We start from the raw sequence: 25322 nt of genomic DNA, 5'->3' as shown, positions 1-25322 counted from the left end.
TCCTCTAAAAGATCAACAAAGCAGTAGGTATCTGATCCAACTCTAGGCACTTTACAAGGGAATTGGTCAACACTGTGCTAGAAGCATGGTTAAAAGTTGAGGCATAATTGAAGGTTCAGATGAATAAAAGGCAATGGTAAGACTTCACAAGATTAAGGGTTGTAAGGAAGAATTCCAGGCTACAAGGAAATTGTGGTTGAACGCTCTGCCATTTTTGGTGGAGTGGAGGAAGGTTGGGAAGCACAGTAGAACATGCCAGAAGAGAGAACAATACACAAATGGCACAAAGAGAGATTTCAGAGAAAGAGTGAAGTACATTTAAGATGAGGATGAGCTTTTAGAAGACAGACAGAAAATGGAGATCACTATAGAGAGCAACCAACACTGAGGTGACAAAGATAGAGATCAGAACAGCAGTGGTGCTGCAATGAGGTTGGCAATATTAAAAATGTAGAAGTAGGCAGTTATTATGGTGACTGGATGTGGAGTTCAACCCGAGTGGAAATTTAAAAGGGGTTGGCAGAGGATGGAATTATCAACTAAGATCCAGTGTGTCTCATGGAAATGAAATGAGCTGGCTTAATTTGTGGCAATACTGAGCTTAAGAAATTTATGGCTCATCCATGACAACAATCAGGGGTGGCAGCAGGGAGGCAATACAGTTGAAAACTGATTGTGGGTGAAAACAAAGAGCAAGGTGTGGATGAGTAAGCTTTGGGATAGGCTGGAGATAATGGAAGGAAAAACAACTGAAGATGCACTGGTTTTTTGTTTGGATTTGTAGAAATGGAATTAGGTGGAGGAGGAGAATGGGCTATATGAAAAGTCAGAAAGATCAAGGAGGGTGCAACAGCATATTTTATCACAGTTGCAAAGTGTATTGTAGGTATTTGTGAACTTTGAGTGTGTGTGCATGCATGTGCAAGTCAGAGCATATAGTATTATTTTACCCAAATTGGTTTTAAATATAATAAAACTAACCTCCTTTGTTAAACTCAACAAAACCTGTCCTTTCTTTTATGATCAGTGTGTAAACAGTTAAATACTCACTGAATTGACAAGTGTAACCTGCTGTGAACAAAACCTGTTGTGGTCAAATGGAGAGAGGTAAAAGAGAGGAGCCATTTGACCCCTCCTAACCTGGTCATAACAGAGTGCAGAAAATGTACCATCTTATTCACAGTACCTGCAGTGCAAATCTCATCTTTCTATGGTCAGTAACTTCCTCGGAGTGGCAGTGTTGGGTTGTCAATTTACACCGTGCCCACTTGCCTACACCAAATTTCTTCCATGCCTGTCTCGCCTGACCTTCCAGCTCAGGCTGGGCGAGAACCAGGCAGCGCAGCTGTCTCCATAGTCCAGCGTTGAATTGAAGGAGGGCACGCCCCTTTGTTACAGCACTAGCTGCCGTAAAGCAGGTAAGTTTAAAAGGTCCCATTGAAATTGACAGGCCAGGGAGAAGGCAAGTGCCGAAGGTAAGTGAAAAGGTTTTTGGGAGTGGGAGTGTTCGGAGGTCGGACATTCAGGGGACCAGGCACTCGGGGAGGGCATCAGTCTGGATCTTAAGAATAGTTATTCAGAAGTTAGAAGAGGTTTTAATTTTTCTAACTTTCTCTGGGTAACTATTGGTGTAACCCCGGTGGAACCATCCAAAGTTAACGATTTAAACCGCATTTTCGGATGGCTCCCAGTGCAGTGCAATTGCCCAGGGGAAGTTTGCACTTCTGGGCAACTGCCGTGCCGACCCTTACCTGGGAACTTCCCAGAGGGATTCCACAGCGTATCTTTGGAGCACCCTCCAAATCCAACACTGGGGAGCTTGAAGGTTACAGCCCTATTTGTTTGGTAATATTTGTCTTTTAAACTTACAATATAAGGACAGTATTGTTATTAGATACACTGGAAAATAAAATAGAAAGGAAGATCTTAGAACAGGCAAAGGAAAAGATTAAAATAAGACGGCAGCCAGCAGGAAAATAATCTTCGAAATATTGGCTTAATTGTAGACAATGAATACTTCAATGCATTGCCATCAAAACACTTACTATTTCAACTTCCCTAAATATACAATATTATAAAAATACAAAGCATACAACAAATAGATGGAAAGCTAGAAGGGCTAGTGGGCATGGAAATAACTCATTTGTAATATTTTAGAAAACATTCCAAACAATTAAATTTTGTTTTGCACAGACCCCTGTCACACTAACCAAATCATCAATTGTAGGCACCCAAAAATATTGCAGAACCGGGCACATTTCTTCCGTCAAACATGTGACAATTTTTCAAGTGCCACCCTTTTACAGGTGTCAGTATACCTACTTGCATGCTAAGTGCCAGTCAGGATGCTGCCACTTGTGCCCCCTAGGGATGTGCACTTTTATTAGTACCTGTCAATTAGAAATACCTGACCACAACTTCTGATATTTAAGTAGCGAAGACACACAGCAGACTGACTGCAAGGAAGCTTCTGTGGCACATAAATGCTCAAAAATCATGCAATAAATTATTATTTTCTCAACTGAGCTACTAAAACAGGCAAATATTTGAGTGAATGTGACCTCCTTCTCAAAGAAGTATTGCCTTATACTCAAAGTTTAAAAGTAAGTTAAGGACCTGGAGCGGTCTGTTGTAGTGTACTCCAGGCCCTCTGGGGGAAAATTCATGGTTCAAGACATTGTTCTTGATCTAAACTAAAACTATACTTTTTCTTCAAAAAATCCACAGTAGCTGAAAAACTGCATGATGCATTAAGATCGCAGAGTCATAAGATTGTTCCATTCTCTGTATTAACATTGTGATGATACCTCTGCTCCAGTAACTCTAATACACTGTAATACATAGAAAAATACCAATAACAAGAGGTTGTATTTCTAAAATGGTTATATTTTCAACTAGTGATTTTCAATTATGCATTTGGTGACATATGGGGCCAACTTTTCCTTTGATCAGAACAGTTCTCCACAATGTTTCATAAACATACCTTCAGGTTTGCTCTGAAAACATGTTACAATGATGTGATGCGCAATGTTTCTGTTTTGTAACTGTCAATTGCCATAGAAAGTCAGTCTGCTGTGTCCCCTAGTTAGAAATACCTGACTACAGCTTCTGGTATTTGACTAACTGACATGTACTAATAAAACTGTAAATCCCTGGGGTGCACAGCAGCAGCATCCTGTCTAGCACTTAGCCTGTAAATCACGAATAAGTTAAAATAAGGACCAGTTAGTCAGTCGCTTGGTCGTACAGAACTTGGGAGTATTGCTGGTAAAAAGAGACATGCTGTCGAAGCATTTAATCTTGCACTCATCAGGACAGACGCAAGAATACCAAATTTCAAAGCAAACAACAATTTACACTGCACGAGAGAAGGGTGCAGATTGGTTGCACTCTGATTGGTCGAGCCATTGCCATGGAGAATTCCATTTGTTTACCAAGCAAGTTTGATGTTGAAATAGGGTGCATCAAAGCTATCCTGAGATAACAGCTATCCCAATTAGATAATTGCTCGCAGTATGTCGCGCAAACTCATGAATGAGCCGAAGGCTGCCACTTTCTGTCCTGAAAAGTATCTAGTCTGCCTCAAATTAATCTGGAAGGGTAGGGCATCTCAAAAATTTGAGCAGCAGGTAAAGCTAGCTGTTTCATGCTTCCACCATGCAGTAGCAGCACGAGTGGTATTCTCCACGAACAGGATGCTGCTGTCAAGTCAAAAGACGTTCTGCCTACCACACAAATGGGTAATGGGGTATACGAATTTCAGAGCCAGTGTGATGCCAGGCATGGAGGCTGCACATCCCAATGATTAGTGGATTGTATCAAACAGCATGCCCCTCAGACCTTTGCAAAAGGCAGAGTACCGACCAGATTCAACCAGCCATGCTTGCAAAACTCAGACCATAGGTGTCCAACATTAGATATGATTCCATGATTGTTCAGTAAGTGCTGCCCAATCCTGAGTGTTCTAAGAATTACACTCACAACCAATTTAAGTTAATAATCAGTCAAGCCCACAATGTGGCTCACTTACACTTGCTAGAAGCTACATATATACATATGCAGGGCCTTGTCCTCTGCAAGCAGAATGAATATGCCCAGATATTGCATCCTTCTAAATTAAACGAAAGCATGGGTAACAACTGTTCCCTGGTGCATTTCCTATGGCAACATATCAGCCAGAGTTAACTTGCCAACCAATTGGCACGCTTTTCTCATGCAGTATAAACTATTGTTTCATTTGAAATTAGGTATTCTTACAACTGTCCTGATGATTGCAAGACAAGTAGTTTCAATATTATGCCTTTTTGCAGCAATGATCAGTTTGTTATTAAAGGAGTTATTAGGAACTAATTGGGCACCATTTTATCCATTGACAATAATGTTACTGGAACTGACTGACTTATCTCGTCATCATAGTTTACTATTCAGACAACTGGGAGTTAGACAACCTGACATCAGCATTCACCAGTAAGATCACAGAATGCCTGACAGCATACTTCAGTTATTATGGTATTTGTAATATTGTGATGAACGATAATGGCCCTCAAGTCATGAGTGAAGAATTCAAGTGTTTCATAAATGATTGGGAAATTCAGTACTACACATCATCTCCACACTATCCCTAGCAAAATGGAAAAGCTGAGGCAGCAGAGAAAATTGCCAAAGGGATCAAAAAAATCAAGTAGATCCAGCAGAGATGTGGCAATCCTTGAGTGGAGGAATACACTGACTGAAGGCATGGAAAGTAGTTCACTTCAGTGACTAATATCACGCTGCACCCAAACTACTCTTCCAATAACTAAAACCTCTGATACCACCCTTTGTGTATAAAGGCTTGAGAGTAGAAGCCATTTCATCCACCACTTGGAACAGATTTTAAGGAGAATCTTAAAGAAGAGTCGTCAGGCAGAGGAATTTAGAAAGGGACTTCCAAAATTTAGGGCCAAGACAGCTGAAAGCACAGCCACCTGTGGTGGAGCAATTAAAATGAAGGATGCACATAATGTTGGAGGTTACAGATAGGGAGGGGAGAGGCTATGGAGGGATTTGAGAGCAAGGATGAGAATTTTGAAACGGAGGCATTGTCAGCCCAAGAACCACTGTAACTCAGCAAGCACAGTGTGATGGGTGTATGGGAATTAGTGCAGGTTCATATATGGCCACAGTTTTGGATGACCAGAAGTTCATGTAGGATGGGAGGCCGACCAGAAGGGCATTGGAATAATGAAGTCTAGTGATCACAAAGGCATTGATGAGGATTTCAGCAGATGAGCCAAGGCAGGGTCGGAATTAGGTGGTGATGTTACATTACAATAGCCAAAGCTGAACTTGAAACCAGATTATCATAGAAACAAGGCACCTAAATCATTTAGAAACATGTGCCCTGATAACTTAAGCTGGAGAAATAGTGTAAAACAATATAGCTGGAATTATTTAGCACAGTTCTTTGCTGGTCTAGAAAGTGTTAAAACTAGAGTAGATATGTATAAAGAATGCTGAACAGTTCAAATATCATGAGCATGCCTGATGAACAATACACTACTGACATCTTGTCAGAGCATATTAATATAGATCAACCAGCTTTTGAAATGAAAAGTACTGTTTTCAAGAAGAACGGTTTTCCAAGCAGATGATGTTTAAGCTGCCAAAAATCTGGAAATTCTGTTTCCGGCATGTATTAGATCATTTTTGGCTCCTCAATCTTCCCCCTTTTGGCTGCTCATTCCTCTCCCTTTATGGTACTCAGCAGTTAGTGCATTGAAATTAGACACGCAAACTCTTTATCCAAACCCACTTTGAAAAATGTCATATTTGGTTTCATATTTGCTTTTTCTGATAATATGTTTGAACCATCCAGCTGACAATTGTGGTTTCACCATCAGTGGTTTTCCATCTGACTATAGCCATCAGGTTTCCAAGTCCCGGTGGCAAGAAGCTACAACTGTCAGTCAAGATTGTGATGTGAATGCACCTCAAGGGAACGGATTGGGTTTCCAGAGAACTATCTCGTGATTTTCTGCTTCTTTTGGTTATGTCACAGACTGGTTACCTTCACAGTTCATTTTATACATTTCAGTTTACAAATTGTGCTCAGAGGCCTAGCAGGGAGTAGCTCTGAAAAATTTTCCACTGTTCATAAACTAAACTAAATTTTAAAAAAAACAAGAACAGGTAATAACTTTTGATAATGTCTTTTGCATTTTGGCAATAGCATTGATGGCAGCCATCGAATGTGAGGGTTTTAGTGCATAGGAGGAAGCCATTTTGACATGGTTTCTGAAGAAAATGAAACAGCCACAAGAAAACTCATTGTCAGTGACAGAGGAAGACCGAGTTTTGTAGTGATAAACAGTGATTTTACTCTAACTTTTAAAAATTTCCAGTATAGACCGTCTTATACCAGTAACCAGCATTTAGGCCACACAAACTCAATGCTCCCTCTATCAGTCGTGCAACAACCTGAAAGCAGGCTGCACAAAAGTTGGCCCCTTTAAGTTGCCACACGTAAAAATTTAAAGATCTGTCACAGTTGAACAAATCACCCATATATTGCAAAAAAAAAATTAGAGGATACATTGAAACTCATTTTTATTTCAAAAACAGATAAGATATTACAAGATAGATTTAGGTAGAAGTTCATCAGCTCCTTCAATCTCATCCTTCCATCATATGAACACAGCCAGCTTATTATAGAATCCAGTCATTTATGAGTCCGGTGTCCTGTCATCTTCCTCTTGGCAGAATGTCTCTGGTATCTATCCTAAAATTTTGTCCTGAGTACTCTAAGGTTGTGCCTTCCTGTCCTGCTGCCCAGAGTATCTGAAGGTATTATTTTGGATCTAACTTCTCCATCTAGGTAATTCCTTAGTTACCTCTAAAGAGGCCCCTTTATGAACCATCTGACGTTAAGAAGCTATAGCTGGTCAACTCATTAATCATAGCTCCCACCTTCTTCCTACAGTCTTTTCTGCATTAAATAAATGCAAATAGATAAATTTTAGGAATTCCCATCAAGTAAGTAAATTAAAAGGAATGTTTTAGCTTTCAGTACTGCCCATTATCACCTTTATCAGCATTAAATGTACTTGAGCAGAAGGAAATGTTTATTAAAATTTGATTGCAACCAGTCTTTGAACAGCTTTAAATCTACAGAGACGAGAGGAATGGTGTTTAGCAGCCAAGGGAAAGATGAAGTTCGTTATTTTTATATTTGTTGGGCAGAGATTTGGATGATAATTTACCTACTGCAGCCAAAGCTCAAGGTACATGCTATATGGGTTCATAAAATGTAAAACATAAGGATATTAAATCTTTTTACTTGTGTTCACAGACTGAGAAATCAGCAGTTTATAGGTATTTGAAGAAATCGTTTAAATGAAAACTTACAACATATCAAAACTAATTTACTAAATGCTTAAATTCCAAGGAGAAATGTTTGAGTAGATTGGAGGTTTTCTGTGTTTGAACAGAAGATAGTTTGGGTGCTTTGCTGCAATTTGAGCATTAAGTGCACTCATTCTGGTTATAATTGGTTGAAATGCAGTAGAACATCAGATACATTTAATTTTATTCAAAAAGGCTTATGGTGTGCCACTTGGCAAAGTGTTGTTCGGCTCAGGTCCTGAAACAGCCAAAATTTACCATCTTGACTCGAGGGCAGGTTTACACTGTTACCTTTCCTACTCGTCTATTGTAATGTAATATTTTAATTACCAAAGGTATTATTACACATGCTTCTGTATATGAAGCAGGTAGTGACTCGCGACATTTTATCTAGTGGAATCAAAGAATGATACGTCATGTAATTTGGAGTCTTTATACTGAAGTAGGTGCAAACTGGAGAAGACTGCCAAAACACAATTTTAACTGCATCAAGAGGAAGCATTTAATACATTTTACTAATTGTGCTGCAACTGAGGGGAATTAAGTGATTGGACCATTTTTAGGAAAAAAAAACCCTGCATCAAGGACAAAGTGCCATATTAGGTAATTAGAGATCATTGCATGCTTTAAATATTGATGAGATGTGCTGATGCTGATCTGGCACAAACTGACTAACATCCATGTTAAGAAAGAAAATGCATTTCAGGCAACACTCAGCCCGTTTTACTAACTAGTGATAGAACATGGTGCATGCCACTTAAACCTAGGCAGTTCCTTGCACACTATTTCAGATTGTATCCAGGGTGTATCCCTCAAGGAAAATACAAGAGGGGAAAAGACACAAAATTCTTCTTTTCAAATACTATGCTCATCTATTGATTTAAATTAACACGAGAAGCAGGAAACCTCAGCCTCAAGAAACAGGGAGATGTACAGACAATGCTGTACAGGGTGGTTATCATCTTTTAGAAAATCCACAAAGTCCTTAACTAAACATTCAAATTTAACCGTCTTCAGTAAGTTGTAGCTACTATAATGAGGGGAGTGCGTTCAAAGAGTGTTCATTTTCTCTGTCCAGGAGAGGAAAGATCAGGGGCATCCTTTCACAATATCATAACAGGACTGTTGTTTGATCATGTAGTTTAAAAGGCCTGTGAACCAGATCACCCCCACCCTTCTGCTGCACTGGCAGATGGCCTTAGAATACAAATATAAAAGGGAATTAGATAAAAAAGGAACTGCAATTAAATTTACTGAGGCAATAACAAATTACTGATCTAACAAAGGGTTTGAAACAAAGACGGAAATGAAGTTTTCTACACAAACATATAAGAATTTGTATGGAATACAGCTTTTTCCCTTCATTGATACCACTCAAGCATGATTGGTAGATGATCCAGTCTCTGCAGAACCTCACTGGAATCTCTTAGTTGGTCTGTTATCTGTAAACAACGTGTCCTGCATGTGACAAGCTTCCAAATCATTTGAATCTTTGACCTTTGATGTACTGGAGCTGATCAAGACACTCTTTTACTATGTGAATGGAATGGTCAGGCCAAGCCATATTTAAACAGCCAGAGAGAAGAGCTGGGTTGACCTAGTGCTGTGCGAAACAAGACAAAATCTATAGCGCTGTCGCTGGAGTGTACTAGGTCAGTTTTCAAGTATATTCATGGAGTGCAGTTTTCTTTTAGTTAACCTATTATTTTAAAACAAAATTTGGTAAATGATGTTGCATTTTTGATCTGGCTGGCTTTGGTGACGTTTGTGCTTTCTTGATTCCAGATCTTCAGTCTCCAGGCCAACAGCCCACACGAGTTTACTTCCCTCAGAGGGAGGCATCGTAACTTCTGCTTGATGTCTCACTGCAGCTCAAAATATGGATTTAATTTATTGCTCCTTGTTAGTTGTCGTGAAGGAGACATGAATGCCAATCATATAGTGCTGGCGTTTGAGCTCTCTCTGGGACCAGGAATGGAGGTGTGCGGCATTAAAAACTGTGCCGCTGGCCTGTCTGCCGGTTTTCCCGGCTCCATCCTGGCTTGGGCTATTTTCCCAGATGGTAAAGGGAGGGGGGGTGCGGGGGAGCTGGTTGGGCAGGGCTGGATACTCGCACATGGCAGGTAGCTGATTAAACTAGTTCACAGCTGCTTAAGGCCAACTGCAAGCCAGTTGGAGCTGGGATTTTTCAGTCAGCCCCAGCCTTTCAGTCGCCAGAGGCGGTGATGGATAGTTTAGCTGTCTGGAGGTGGTCTTCCTGGGTAGAGCAGAAGGTGCAGGACATCCCACTCCCACAGTGGTGACCTAGTTTGAATTGGCCCTTCAGCTTAGAGAAGCTGCCTGCCACTCTCAATTGGGCAGCGAGCCTGCCCTTTGACCATTAACTAGCCACCGCAGGGAATATCACAATGAGGGACTGTTTTCCCACACAATGTGGGCTTCTTACCCCAATTTGAGCCTGCAGGGAAAATCCACTCGCTAATGTGGGATTGTAGTCATATGTAGACAAAACTGGGCATAGTGTGGCAGTTTCTCTTCCCTGAAAAACTGTGAATCAGTTGGAGGTTTTGCAGTAATCTTCCAGCTGCCACGCTCACCTTTTTCCAATGCCAGTCTACAAATGACAATTTATGGAATTCAATTTCGCAACTTGCCATGATGAGAGTTGAATTCAAAACCTCCAGTTCAGCACTATTACCACTAGGCTACTGTCCCTTTAAAAGTGCTCTCTCCTCCACACTATTATCTTATTCTAAATTGATTTTATGCAGTGGGTCGAGGGCACGGGGGAAGTGATTGGACTCAATGTGGAGAAAACGACTGAAAATTGAACAACTCTGCTATTTTATCACCCAGCCCCAGCATAAAATATCCATGTATAACTTGTGCTGATGTAATGACACTTATTCAGTTGAATAGGCTCAAAACACCCACCTCACTATACCACTGTCCATTTTTCTATTGTACTCCAATTTTATTTCCTGGGAAAATTTAGTGCCAATTAACACAATTTTGCAGTGAACAAAGTAATTTGAAAAAAAGAGGAGACTTTAATCCCATTTGTTGGAGCCAGATTTCAACAGTGAATGATAACAATGGGGCAGTACAGGTTTACTGAGCAGGAGCGGAAGTGGGAGAACCCGTTGTATACCCATGCTGGCTTTCCGGTTCAAGTTTTCTTCTTATTCATTCGTGGGATGTGAGCATCACTGGCTAGGCCAGCATTTATTGCCCATCCCCAATTGCGCTCGAGGTGGTGGTGAGCTGCCTTCTTGAACCACTGCAGTCCGTATGGTGTAGGTACATCCACAGTGCTGTTAGGGTGAGGGTTCCAGGATTTTGACCCAGCGACAGTGAAGGAATGGCAATATATTTCCAAGTCAGGATGGTGTGGGGCTTGGTGGGGAACTTCCAGATGGCGGTGTTCCCATGTGTCTGCTGCCCTTGTCCTTCAAGATGGTAGCGCTCACGTGTTTGGAATGTGCTAAGGAGCGTTGGTGAGTTCCTGCAGTGCATCTAGCTGGTGCAAACTGCTGCCACTGTGCGATGGTGGAGAGAGTGAATCTTTGTGGATGGGATGCCAATCAAGCAGGAAAGTATGATTCTGTTGCTTGACTAATCTGTGAGATAGCTTTCCCAATTTTGGCACTAGCAGGGTCGACAGGGCTGAGTTTGCCACCCTCAATGCTGAGTGGTCTATCCGGTTTCATTCCTTATAGTAGGGGTTTAGCATTCTCTTGCAGCAGTTTGATACAAATGAGTGGCCTGCTAGGCTATTTGAGAGGGAATTTAAGAGTCAACCATATTGCTGTGGGTCTGGAGTCACATGTAGGCCAGGACAGGACAGCAGATTTCCTTCCCTCAAGGATGAGGGCATAAGGAATCTGCAAGAGTATATAGATAGGTGAGTGAGTGGGCAAAAACTTGGCAGATGGAGTGTAATGTAGGTAAGTATGAGGTCATGCACTTTGGCAGCTAGAATCAAAAGGCAAACTTATTTAAATGGAGACTCCAAAAAAGTGCAGCACAGAGGGATCTGGGTGTTCTTGTGCATGAAACACAAAAAGTTAGCATGCAGGTGCAGCAAGTAATTAAGAAGGCAAATGGAATTTTGGCCTGTATTGCTAGGGGGTTGGAGTTTAAAAATAGGGAAGTCTTGTTACAACTATACAGGGTATTGGTACCTGGAGTAGTGTGTGCAGTTTTGACCCCCCTATTTAAGGAAGGATATACTGGTATTGGAGGCAGTTTAAAAGAGATTCACTAGGCTGATTCCTGGGATGAAGGAGTTGACTTATCAAGAACGGCTAAATAGGTTAGGCCTTTATTCACTAGAGTTTAGAAGAATGAGGGGTGATCTTATTGAAACGTACAAGATTCTGATGGGGCTTGGCAGGGTAGATGTTGAGAAGATGTTTCCACTAGTGGGGGAATCTCAAACTAGGGGACATAGTTACAGAATAAGGGGGCACTCATTTAAAATTGAGATGTGAAGGAATTTCTTCTCTCAGAGGGTAGTGAATGTCTGGAATTCTCTACCCCAGAGAGTTGTGGAGACTAGATCACAAAGTATTTAAAAAGGGGGTAGATAGACTTTTGAAATATTGGGGAGTTGAGGGACATGAGGAGCTGGCACGAAAGAGGAGTTGAGGCTGGGGCAGATCAGCCACGATCCTATTGAATGGCCTACTCTTGCTCCTATTTCTTATGTTCTTATGTTCCCTAAAGGACATTAATGAACCATGGTCATCATTAGACTTTTAATTCTAGATTTTTATTGAATTCAAATTCCACCATCTGGCATGTTGGGAACTGAACCCGAACTGGGCCCGGGTCACTAGTCCAGTGACAATACCACTATGCCACCAGCTCCAAGTTGACAAGAGGATTTTCACCTCTCTGCAGTATCTTGATCAGTCTACAAGTTCAAAATGCTGAAATGGGTCCAGGTATAGGGGTTCAGAGGCCAGGGTTAAGACAGACTGGGAGAAGTACTGTAGGTCGTTCACCCCATCTGACCAGGGTCCATTTGATTCCAATACTATATCAAGTGAGTGAGTACTTGTTCCATTTACCACACCACTTCCTGGCCAAGAGCAAGGATTCAGGCAATCTACTTAATGATTCTGTCACTCTTACTCTGGAAGCTTATCAATGTGACAGAGGCTGGACAATTTTTGTTCAGCCTTTGAGAGAAGCATTTACCCCGGCATTGCTTGTGGACAAATGAGCCAAGATCATGTGGAGAATTCCATGCAGTAAGCATCTTATATTGCTCTGCAACATAGTACTGTACACAAAACCTGATCAACTCCTAATAAACACTTGCAAGGTGAATATTACACATGAAGATTTTTACTTAGCAAATCCACAAGTATCTTTTCTTCTAATAATAGCTCCTCTCTACACTATATACAAATTACTGAACAGTAGTCACTTGGAATTGATAAATCAATAAATTCTGGACTCATTTCTTCTTCCATTTTTCTTGTGCTGAATTAATTGGAACTGAAAATGAAGGCTGATGAAGAGATGGAACTCATTTGACTGTTCCACAGGAAGACAATTTTCTATCAGTTAATATTGTGGGTGTTGTGGTTTTGTAAAATGGAGCATTCAGCAGACTGCTTGTGATTACTTCCTTTGCCTTAAGTTGGCATTCATGAACTCTGTCACACAATATTCTGTTGGCCCTTGTATGACTAAAACACTAAAGGATGAAAAATTTGTTCAAGTACACAATGTGAAATGTTCCACACTTTAAATTTACACTAAAAAGGTGGATTAGACAATGCTTGATAAGTTTGATGTCTCATTTCACACGCCACAGTACATTTCAGTACAATGCATGCAGCACACATGGATTTAGCAATGGAACAAAGAAACCCCAACAACAGCAACTTGTACTTATATAGCGTCTTTAATGTAATAACACATTCAAAGGTGCTTCACAGGGGCATTATAAAAGAAAATTAGATTCCAAGCCACTTAAGGCAATATTAGTGCCATTGGCCCTTGGTCATGGGGGTAGGTCTTAAAGGAAGAAAGAGAAGTACACAGTTGGAGAGGTTTAGGGAGGGAATTCTAGAACTTAGGGCCTAGGCAACTGAAGCACAGCCAACAATGGCAGAGCAATTAAAAATCAGGGATGCACAAGAGGCCAGAGTTAGGTGAGTGTAGATCTGAGGTTTGTGGGGCTGGAGGAGATTACAGAGACAGGGAGGAGCAAAACTATGGAGGGATTTGCATTTCCTCTAATTGCCTCCTCCTTAGTCAAGCTTAATAAATATTTTCTGAACTGTCAATTGCATTGCTTAAAATAAGCTGCTTCAAAAGCACGATTCGTAAGTACGCTGAAAAACAATCTTTGGTTATTCAAGTCTACTTAAATTCTCCAAGAGCAATAAGATAGGAAGGGTTTGCATCACATGGGTCACCCATGATCCACTGATCTGCAAGTTATTAAAATGGACACCTTAAACACAGTGTGGAAAGAATTAGAGCTAACGTCCCATCACATTGCATTGCTACAATAAGATTACAGCTTTTCAAAACGATTATAGCAGCTATGCCCAAATTACCATCATAAATGTCTTTTAATTAAACAGCAGCCTTTTCTTTTGAAAAAGGGCAATAATAACATTATCTTTTTTTCATTAAGTTTAAAAAGCACAATTTTGAGCAAACACTGCTGCTAAACGGAAATGTTCAAACAACGGCAATTAACACCAGCTGAAGCCACAGAACATTTAAACCCTAACGCTCATCTGATTATGCATTAAGCAATCTTAAGCAATAAATTTGAATAGCTTAAATTTTGCTCAAATTATATAAATGTTAACTACCAGCGAGAAATTGTTTTCTTGAAATCAAAGCATATTTCTATAGGAAAGATTGGACGTTCTTGAGCAGTAAAACACGATAAACTTTTACTCACTGTTCTGACTCTTCACTTTGGCTTCAGTGACTGATCTCTCTAGCTGCACTTCCTGTTGCTGTTGGTAGTTAATATGGGGAGAGACTGAATTTTCCACCTGTTTAGCAGGGGTTTCTTGATGCTTTGGTGTTTGAACCTCCACCTTTTTTGGAGATATCTCTGACACAGAAGGTCCAAAACTCTCTGTTCTTCTCGGAATGGATTCAGTGAGCTTGGATCCTGTAGTTTCCAATCTTCTTGAGGAGCTTTCCTGTAGTTTTGTTCCAGAAATTTCTGTTCTCCTGGGTATCATTTCTGGAGGCTTGTGGCCTAGCAATTCTGCTCTTTTCAGGCCAATCTTTGGTGCACCATGACTTGCAGCTTCTACTTGTTTCGAAGAAAGATCGATAGAAATTTCTGCTCTTCGTGAAACAGGCTCCGTGTGCTTAGGTCCTGTAATTTCAATTCTCTTGACAGATGATTTTGGTGACTTTGCATTAGGTGCTTCTACTTGTTTTGAAGTTGGATCTGTAAACTTTGCCCCCAAATCTTGATATCGGTGTCCAGGTGATGGTGTTGGTCTCAGTAGAGGAGTTGGGACTCGTCTCGTTGGGACAGAAGGATTTGGTGGCTGATCTACTTCCTCGACCTCAAATGATCTCTTCAAAGCTGAGAGACAAAAAAATACACCAATTGACCAAAATATTTTTTCTATTATCACAATTTTTCAATATACACCTTATAAACATTATTCCATGATTTGATGACCTCTCCTGCCAGTTCGATCGTAGCTAACAAGTTCAAATTTGTAATTCCACCAGATTCCTGGACAAATCAGGGATAAGTAATTTCTGGTCATTGCTCAGACAAATGGGTGTGATTTTAACTCATTCAAAACTCACCTACCTGCGCAGAATTAAACTTTGGCCCAATGTTGCCAGATTGGTGGTAATTAAAACTGAATTATGGGCAGTTTCACAGTGAGGATTCATACCCACAGAAAATGGGTGACACATCAAAGCCATTTCATACAGGTTTCTTTTGGCCTTTAGAGAGTGGACTTTCATCACACCAGCCTGGATTAGATTCAAACTCCAAGTTTCAAAGCTGAAGAGACAAATATACTACAGGGTCAAATATCTTTTATCTGAAACCCTGGGGTTGATTATATTTTGGATTTCAGATAATTTCGGTTTTCGGATACTGCATATTAACTCACATTGCAATAGCCAAAGCCTAGGCTAGCTATAGTCTAAAGTAAACAAAATGGCTAGCAAAGTAAGATGTATACCACTGAATAATAAATACAGGGTAGCTGTAATAAGTTTCTTTTGAACATGTTTACCACAAAAATCGCAAGATAAACAGTCCAGACAAACAACTAGACTTCCTGTGCTAAAGGTCGATGTAATTCAAAACAAGGGTGGTTTTTGGATGTGTTCAGTATTTGGATAAAAGGATAATCGACCTGTAGCCCATCATAACCGTGAGACTTTTGAAAAAGTGATCATTCAATTTCAGCTAGCATTTTTTTTTAAATAAAAGAGGCTCATGGAAAATGACCTTGCAAATGCAATGGCCAGTTTCTTATCAATATCCATTGCTGAAGGTAGCCACATTCTTAAAATCATGACCTATCACTGTGAATGACCTAGATTTTGCTGGTTTCATGAAAATGATTTATTCTCATGTGCTGAGAGGCTTATACCAGAACCAAGCAGAAATCAGGCAATGTTAATGAACCCTTTTCAACCCCTCAGCCGGGTTACAGATTTGTAATCCACTTATTACAACATATACACTACGGCGTATTATCTGATCACATTTACTAGCAGTTGAAAGTCACGAATGACTATGACTGGAAGAATTAGTGTTGATACGTCAATATTTATTTTCCATAATGTTTCTAGCTGCAAGGTGAAGGTGTGGGCAACTACTTTTGACTATTTACCCCTTTCGGTTCCCATACGTTCAGGTTTCTAACACCCATCCAAGAATGTTTTACTCACTCAGCCTGCTCCATATCCTCTAGCAGACCAAGTTTAGGAAAGAGAGCAAAAAGAACAATTACTGCACATTCCTTATATTACAAAGCAATGGGCAATAGAAAATGCATATAATTTTAAATAATAAACCAGCAAAATCCCTTAATTTGTTACCCATTTGTCTCAAGATTGTGGGCCCCAAAGGTCTTCGAAAGGTTTTGCCAGTGTGCCCACCATGACCCTCAGGGATATGGCTGAGACCTAATTTCACCAAGTCCCTTCCCTGTCAGAAGTTTCCTGGTTGCCTTGTAAGGGGCAGAACTTCTTGTCTGGCCCTTGCAGAACAAATGATGGCCAGAAGACGGAAACTTCCTCTTGGAGTCCCTCCTCAGGCTCTGTTCAGACTCATTGTTTGCATGGAAATCCAGAGATGCTCGGCACAACCTCTACAGGATGGACACGGGCCCACCAGTGCTCTCGCTGGCCCAACACTCTTTCAAATAAAATCATTTTGAACAGACTAGCCTCTTTACACAAGGACTGAGACTGCAGTGAGGGGAGCTAGAATTGGGTCATCCTTTCCCATAAAGACAGGGCCAGTAATCATAGGCGAGTGGAAACCCAAGAACGATCCAAAGTGGCACTTGCCCAGCTCATCCTGTGTTCCCTGTAAATTCCAGTGCTGAAGGGCCCCATTGGATGCGATCTCAACCAAAGCACTGGGATAATTTGATAAGCTTTTAGCTTTTAGGTCTAGATCCTAAAGATTCAGAAAAAGGACCTGATTTTTCAAATATTCCATATCATTGGTCTTAATTCATTAGTATTCTAATGGGAACCCTGGTTTCATAAATTATATCTGCACTTCCAGGTGATGCCATATATCGCAACATTTCCAGGGTATTATCAGCAATGCTTTCACACAAGGTTAGCTTTACATAGCAAACTCATGAGTACACTTTGTCTGGAGTTCAGTCAAATTAATGTTTAAAATTTTACAATAATGATACTGCTAGTATACCAGACTCACATCCAGAGAGCAAGAGTTCAAATAAAACCAGTCTTGGCCATCATTAGACCTCAAAGGCTGCATTTCAGTGAATCTTTGTACTAAAACTGCAATTTTAGGCTATGTCTCACCAAGATTTCAACTGTGTCGGGCCGAGCATTTGTTTTACTTCATGCTGCCCACTGTCAGCATAACCTTTTATTTATATATTTTTAAAGACTTTGAACCTTCAATCAGCATCCTGTCCCATCAAAGGGAAAAGGAATTGTCCTGTAACTGTCACTACCTGTAAAACAAGTTCTAAATACTTGTTTTGGTTGGAGTGTTTATAGTGAAATTTTAGAATGTTCCTTTGATCATAGTCACCATTATGATCAAGTATTGATCAATGGAAGTATTGATCAATGGAATTCTGAATGAATTCATTTACAATGCTGCAACAAAAATAATGTTCTTCATCTTATATTTTCTACGGATGAAAAGAACGGCTGTCTCACTGGTAGTTTTTACTTCTAGAAAATTCCCTCAAAGGACCGGAGGTGGATAAAATATGCTCTACACCAAGGGCTTAAGTGTAAGAGCAGAGCTCTCTCATGTCTCTACCAGCAAGAAGTGATTGACCAGAATTACAGAACCATTCCACAAATGCTGCCAGTATCACACTGACACTCCTGGCAGTTCAATAACTAGGCACATAGGTTAAAAAAAAATCATAGAATCATACAGCACAGAAGGAGGCCATTCGGCCAATTATGCCTGTTCCAAACTCCATGGTGGTGAGTTTGCCCAACACGGTAAGCTGAAGAAAAACAAGTCAAAGAAGTGAGTTGAAGGGCCACAGTGATGGTGATAATGGAGAATGCTTCGACCAAGACTTTCCTCAAGGTAACAGGAGGCACAATCACCAGTTGCAACAATGAAGATCTATTTTGTTTTATTCTCAGTGAAACTATAATCAACTGATATCACTCCTATTTCAGATTTCTTCAAGTGACGATCCTTTATAGGAAGCATATCGTTTTGCGCAAGAAAAATACTACGGATACTGGAAATCTGAAATTAGAACTAAAAATGCAGTTATATTTGGCAAAGCTTTGGAGGAGGGGAGAAGATCCCTGTGCCCATTTTAGTCATGCAGAAAGCACAGGAGGAAAAGAAAGTCTGCTATTTCCACTGACCATGTAAAATCTCTATAAATACTATTCTTTCTTTCCCTTGAGCAATGGTTTCATAAAATCATCATCTTGGAAGCTCAAAAAGCTAATCAACCAAAAGATCAGAATATTTATCCGTCCTAACATCTCCAACATTCAATCCTGTCCGACTGCTTTCCACAATTAGTAACCTCTCTCCCCAGGCACAGACCAGTGTCCCCCATGGAGTATTTAATCTCTACAGTCTATAAGCTCCAAGCGCGTTCCCAAATGTTTACCTAGTTTCAGGACACTAAAATAAGTAAATCAGAGAGTAATCCATTTCAATGTGGCTCAGGTTATTGTGTAGAGCATTTGTAAAATGAATGAAATGATTTGCCAAACTTTTTTTTTTACATAAAGACCCATGGGCAGGTTTTTCCGGCTGGCGAGTGGGGGCAGGGCCCGCTCGCCGACACGTCAGATGACGCGGGGATACGTCGGGCGTGCGTCCCGAAGTCACCCCGCGTCATTTAGACTGTCAGTTCGGCGGGCTCGCAGCCAAACTAAGGCCATTAAAAAACTAATTAACTTGATTGATGGACCTGCCCGTCCGACCTTAAGGCCCCCAGGCGGGCCTCGGAAAAAGCATGAGACCTCATCCACGGGCGGGATGAAGTTTTATGAGAGTTTTAAATGCTTATCAAATTTTTAAATAAAAGTTAAGGACATGTCCCAACTCATGTGACAGTGTCACATGAGGGGACATGTCAGGGAAATTTTTTCATTACCTTTCTGTCAACTTTTGAATCGGCGCCGATCTCCCTGAGGCAGCGCTTTGCCTCAGGGAGGTCTGTGCGCTCTTTTGCACGCGTGCGCGAAAGAACGCACTCCCGGCTGAGGGAATCCCCCCCCACCCCCGACACAAGGAACGCATAGCACTTCCTGGCGAACGTCACGCTGGGTGGGCCTTAATTGTCCCGCCCACGTAAAATGGTGACCCCCCCACCGACCGGCGGCACGATCGGAAGGCCGGCCACTGGCGCCGGCTCCCACACTTCCCCCAAAACGTTCCCCCATATTTCAATGCAATAGTTTGTTTTTAAACCATAGATGCAGCCGTGGAGGCAGTGAATACTGGAAAGGACATATAGTTTCTAATGTTTGTCAGGAAAGAACTTGAAATTTTCATCCTTAAATCAGTACTAGCTGAAAAAGCCAACGCCGTAATTATAAGAATGTGAACACTTAGTCCTGTTTCCTTTTTTCTTCACAGGTCTGCCTGTAAATAAAGCAAGATAGTAGAAATAGGTTTGCAAACAACCCTGTAGGTCAGCTTCACATGCTAAACCAGCTACTGTGGGACAAATTATATTTTTCGTAGGGCTTATCTGCATACCATCAGACCACACGAGAAGGGTTTCCACTTTGTCTGGTCTCTTTCCTTTATTTTCCCTCACTCCTGCTGAAAATCTGACCAGAGATTTGAAGAGGAGATAACCTTAGGAGAAATTAATGCAGACTAAGAATGGGAATGCAACTTATGTCAGAAACTACATACAACATCAGAGATATGGGTTGTCAAGCTGAAATACATCCGCTCTCTCTAACTATCCTCTGAATAATTTGAAATGTAAAAGAAGTGGCATATGCTCAGTTTGTAAGTAGATTACATTCTGGCCTGGCTCAGTTCTACAGTCATTTAATCATCACAGGTATATGAAATGGGCTGTTTAGATCATGTTCTCAAGTCCCAAGTTCCTCGATTCAAAATTCCCAAATTTCTGAGATTTTCTTCCCTCACTCCTCTAAGTCCCACAAGTCTTAAATCGTTCCCTAGCTAACAGGAGAGACAGATGACCCAATCTCGGGTCCCTCCTATTGCTTTCCAATAACCCAATAATATGCAACATTTCTAATTGTTCTTCTTGAGATATGTATCTCTGGTTCACTTAGTGTCTGCATTAATATCTAATCCAACATCAGAAGCTCACTCAAAAATTAGGTCCTATGATTTCTTGAGAAGTCAGATTTGGAAATAGGACAAGAGAACCTGTAGTTGTAACAAGCCACAAACAGAACCAGCAAAAAAAAATACCAGCAAGTGGGAATATTCTAACATACAAATCAGATTGCGATGGATTGCACAATATTAGTGTGAAAGTAAACAAGTGAGGCAAGAGATAAGTACACAGTAAGAGTCTGATCATGTCTTCAGATCTCCAAGCGAGATCAGATAGCACAATATATTTTATCTCAATCACTTGGAAGACCAGTGTTTCCTTTTGAGGTAAATGTTGCAGAGAGAGCTGCCATTTTAAAATTCTCCTGCATGCAATTTCAAAAACTAGTTACAAAAAGATATTTTAAGTATGAAAGGCAACTTAAGAGTGGTTAAAAAATTTGTAATATTCACCCAAACCATAAAACTGACCTACCACACCAAAGTGCAAAATGCTGCCACCCACATACTCTTATGCTTGTTATACAAACTGCATATGCCTGCTGTGCAATAACTTAATCTTTCCCCATCAGTCCTCCAGGCCAAACCCAGACTTAGTATTGGCTATGATAAAACATTCTCTGCACTGCTCTCTTTAAATGATATGGATGCAATGTGGTAAATAGAAGAAATGTAAGATATATGGGTTTGGAAATAAATTCAATTACCACATGCAGCTGTTCATATTTATCTCAAACAGGAACCCAGGATTATCAGCGTGCATGATATTGTTAGTTTCTTACCAGCCTGAAGTGATGGTGATGCTTCAAATAACCACAGGCTAATTAACAATGGAGGAAAATTGAAGGGATTCCCATGTATCTGGAAGCATGGATTAAACGTAAGAGCAAAGAATAAAAATGACAAAACTAGATTCCATTGTCCTCCAAAAGAATGCTAAACTGCAAACCAGCCACAGTTTAGTTCAAACTTGACTGGTGTACCTATTTGATTAAACTTGAACATTGATTCTAGGAATTAATGTCTGGGTACTTTGAAGGAAAGATTTCACCCCCCCTGCCACACACAGGAACCAAGATTAGTGCAGTATTGATGGCATAGGCAACTTTGCTTAAAATTAAAATTCCAGTGCAATTAAAGGCAGAGTAATTTCTAAAACAAAGTTCAGAAAATACTGGCAGGAAATAACTTAATTATCAACATTGCATGTGGCCATTCACCCCCAGGGTTCCAGCTGAAAATTGGAGGACTAGAAGGATCATTATTCATAAATTTAACTAAGTTAAATTATAGCTATTTTAATGAGGATGCATTGTGCTGTAACACAAAATTATGATCATTCATTCCCAAAAGTTCATTGTCATTCCATGTCCTTTAGCAAAGCTCTTGTCCCAACGAGTGCTTTCAGATAAGGTTTTGATTTCAAAAATGGCCGTTCTCCAAACTAAAAGAGAAGAGGATCTATCCAATATTTTCAACATCTTACTAGGGCTGGAATTTTCCGCACTCCGCCCCCCACCCTCTGCATCAGGTTCCCCATGCCAGAGGCTATGGTCCATTCAAATTTCCATTCACATCAACAGGACTGGAAGATCCCACCAGCAGGAAGGGGGTTGGAAAATCTCGCCCTAGGTCACAGGTCCACTACCACAAGGAGCTTTTGGTAGTTATTAGAGAAGGGCAATTAGAGATGGGCAATAAATGCTGGCCTAGCGAGTGATACCCACATTCCATGAACAAATAATAAAAAATAGAAATCTATTGAGTCTCAAATGCTGCAGGTTGAAGATAATTATTAATCGCAACACTATGGTTTAATCAGCCACAAACATCCCACAAGTCCTGCCAGATAAGCACTCAATGCTCTGGCACTTTTGTTCCCATTCTGTTCTTTTAGACTTGTTTCAGAGTGTGGCATATCTTTCTTGTTTTTGAGGTTAACCTTGCTGTCATAAACTGGCATACTCCAATAAGTATCTATAGAAAGACCTTAGAAGCAAAGTAATAATAGATGTAACTAGCAGGAAATAGGTCAGAAATGGGGATGTTCACTGATGATTGAACAACGTTCGCGATTCCTCAGATACTGAAGCAGTCCATGTCCAAATGCAGCAAGACCTGGACAATATCTAGGCTTGGGCTGACAAGTGGCAAGTAACATTCATTCCACACACGTGTCAGGCAATGATCACCTCCAACAAGAGAGAATCTAACCATTGCCCTTTGATGTTCAATGACATGACCATCGCTGGATTTCCCGCTATCAACATCATGAGGGTTACCATTAACCAGAAACTGAACTGGACTAGCCATATAAATACTGCGGCTAGAAGAGCAAGCCAGAGGCTAGGAATCCTGCTGCGAGTAACTCATCTGACTCCTCAAAGCCTGTCCACCATCTACAAGGCACAAGTCAGGATTGTGATGCAATACTCTTCACTTGCCTGGATGAGGGCAGCTGCAACAACACTCGAGAAGCTTGACACTCTCCAGGAGAAAGCAGCCCACTTGATTGACACCCCATCCACAAACATTCACTCCCTCCACCACCAATGCACAGTGACAGCATTGTGTACCACCTAGATGCACTGCAAGAACTCACTAAGGCTCCTTCGACAGCACCTTCCAAACCCACGGCCATGACCAACTAGAATGAGAAGGGCAGCAGACACATGGGAACACCACCCACTGGAAGTTCCCCTCCAAGTCACTCACCATCCTGATTTGGAAATATATCGCTGTTCCTTCACTGTTGTTGAGTCAAAATCCTGAACTCCCTCCCTATCAGCACAGTGGGTGTACCTACACCACATGGGCTGCAGCGGTTCAAGACGGCAGTTCACCACCAGTTTCTCAAGGGCAATAAATGGTAGCCTAGCCAGAGACGCCCATATCCCATGAATGAATTTTTTAAAAAGCTAGCTAGAAATGTTTTGATGTTGAAGATGAAGCAAGGTCATTTTATTGACCTAGGGTTACCTTGGAAGAAAAATAAAAACAGAAAATGCTGGAAATACTCAACAGATTTGACCGCATTGGTGGAGATTGAAAGAGATTGAGTGAATGTTTCAGATCTGTGACTTTCACCAGACTTTACAAACCTGAAACATTAACTCAGCAGGCCTGGCAGCATTGTTGGAGCATTTCCAGCATTTTGTGTTTTTGTTTCAAATTCCAATGATCCACAGTTTTTTGCTTTTGTTTTAGGGTTACCTTGGACAAGCAGTAACTAAATATTAGTATGCACACAAGGTATCATATACTTAGCAACATGTTGCGAGACAATGTTTTTAAAGATTCAAATGATAAATTGGTAATTTTGAGCATTTTGGCACTCGGATTAATTGAAAAAGTTTCACAGAGCTCAAGTTTCTGTACTTTTGACACAAAGTTACTCTTTTATGGATTTAGCAGATAGTATGATGTAAAATATTTGCAATGCAGAGGCGTCCAGTTTGCCCGCAGGCAAGTCCAGGAATAACTCCTTCTTTATTATTATTTGCAACCCGTAGCATTTTGTTTTTATTTTTCTTCCAAGGTAATTCTAGTTCAATAAAATGACCTTGCTTCATATCCAACATCAAAACATTTCTAGTTAGTTTTTAAAAAAAATTCATTCATGGGATGTGGATGTTGCTGGCTCATTTATTGCCCATCCCTAATTGCCCTCGAGAAGCTGGTGCGGAGCTGCCTTCTTGAGCCGCTGCAGTCCATGTGATGTAGGTACGTACACCCACAGTGCTGTTAGGGAGGGAGTTCCAGGATTTTGACCCAGCGACAGTGAAGGAGCGGCGATATATTTCCAAGTCGGGATATGTACCTAAATGGTCAATGAAGTATAGATATTTGCGCTATAATTAAATACCATTGGAACAATTCAATAGAACTTGGAACCCGTAATACTGTGAATTAAACACTTAACCTTACAGTACCCAAGGCTTGTACATGGCTCAGCTGGTGCATGGTCTTTAGAAAGGTTTCTCATTTGGCATGCCCTATTCATTTCCTGTCATTACGTTGTATGCTCTCTTCAAAAATTACCAAATTATACATGTCATCTTTATTTTAGTTTTCTATTTGTGTCATAGCATCCAAGACATGGTCTATCGGTCAAATCAGCCCCACAAAACCCCTGATAATTACTTCCACCTTCGTGCAATGACACTAAAGTCAACTTAAATTTAAGCTCAGTTTCAACTCTTGAAATTTCCCAGCATGCTACTGCATTATTGAGACCAATCTGCTTTCAGCAGTTTGCAGAGCTTCAGAGGAGATGAAGGGGTTGAATTTGTGTGTGGATGGAGAGCTTGTTTACATATATGACAGGGGTCCCTTATTTGTGATAAAGGGGGTAGGCAGAGGGTTTAATTATCATCTATGGCTAGACTTGGAAATTGAGTATGGGAAGTTCATATTTAGCCTACTTAATAGCTTGGCAGCTTCATCCTATCCCCCAGCTCAATATTGTTGGACGTTGCTGCCAGAGTCAATTCTGTAGTGGAGAATTCAGGTACCAGATATGTTGGCAGGACTTTCAACGTTGTTATTTAGTAATTAGCTCTTAGGAGAGGCACAGAAGTGTTCCAGGAACTAAAGCGGAGTTTTGGTGGGGTGGTGGGCAGAAGAGGGCTAGGAATTTACCTTTAATTTGACCCTTCAACTGAACTACCTCCTGAGACTGATATGAAACGTTAGGCAAAAATCTAGGCTTGCTCACAGAGCATCAAGCAGCTAGCTGGAACCTCACGAACCATCAGACTGCAAAAGTCAATGGTATGTTAATTGAGGTCTTACTTCTGGTATTTTAAATGAAGGGAATAAAAAAGAGAATAATGCAGAGGGGAAGACAGGGTCTACTGCCTTGCAGTCTAACTGTGGCACGTCTGTACTCAGAGGTCATGACTCTGACCACCACCATATAACAAGGGGAAAT

The 25322-nt window shown here is 40.8% G+C and overlaps 1 protein-coding gene across 6 annotated transcripts in view; it reads right to left on the bottom strand.

Annotated features, from left to right (window-relative positions):
• The window catches only part of LOC144699737 (neuronal-specific septin-3-like), a 264727-nt gene that overhangs the window by 105901 nt on the left and 133504 nt on the right, over nucleotides 1-25322 (bottom strand). For all 6 annotated transcript variants that reach the window (XM_078570913.1, XM_078570917.1, XM_078570915.1 and 3 more), the window contains one exon: nucleotides 14321-14968. In XM_078570913.1, the coding sequence (XP_078427039.1) occupies nucleotides 14321-14968 (648 nt within the window). The remainder of the gene's footprint in view (nucleotides 1-14320; nucleotides 14969-25322) is intronic.

This window comes from Cetorhinus maximus, chromosome 24, assembly GCF_964194155.1.
Source record: "Cetorhinus maximus chromosome 24, sCetMax3.hap1.1, whole genome shotgun sequence".
Taxonomy (NCBI): Eukaryota; Metazoa; Chordata; class Chondrichthyes; order Lamniformes; family Cetorhinidae; genus Cetorhinus; species Cetorhinus maximus.
The sequence above is the reverse complement of the archived record's forward strand: the minus strand, read 5'-3'. Positions and strand labels throughout refer to the sequence as shown.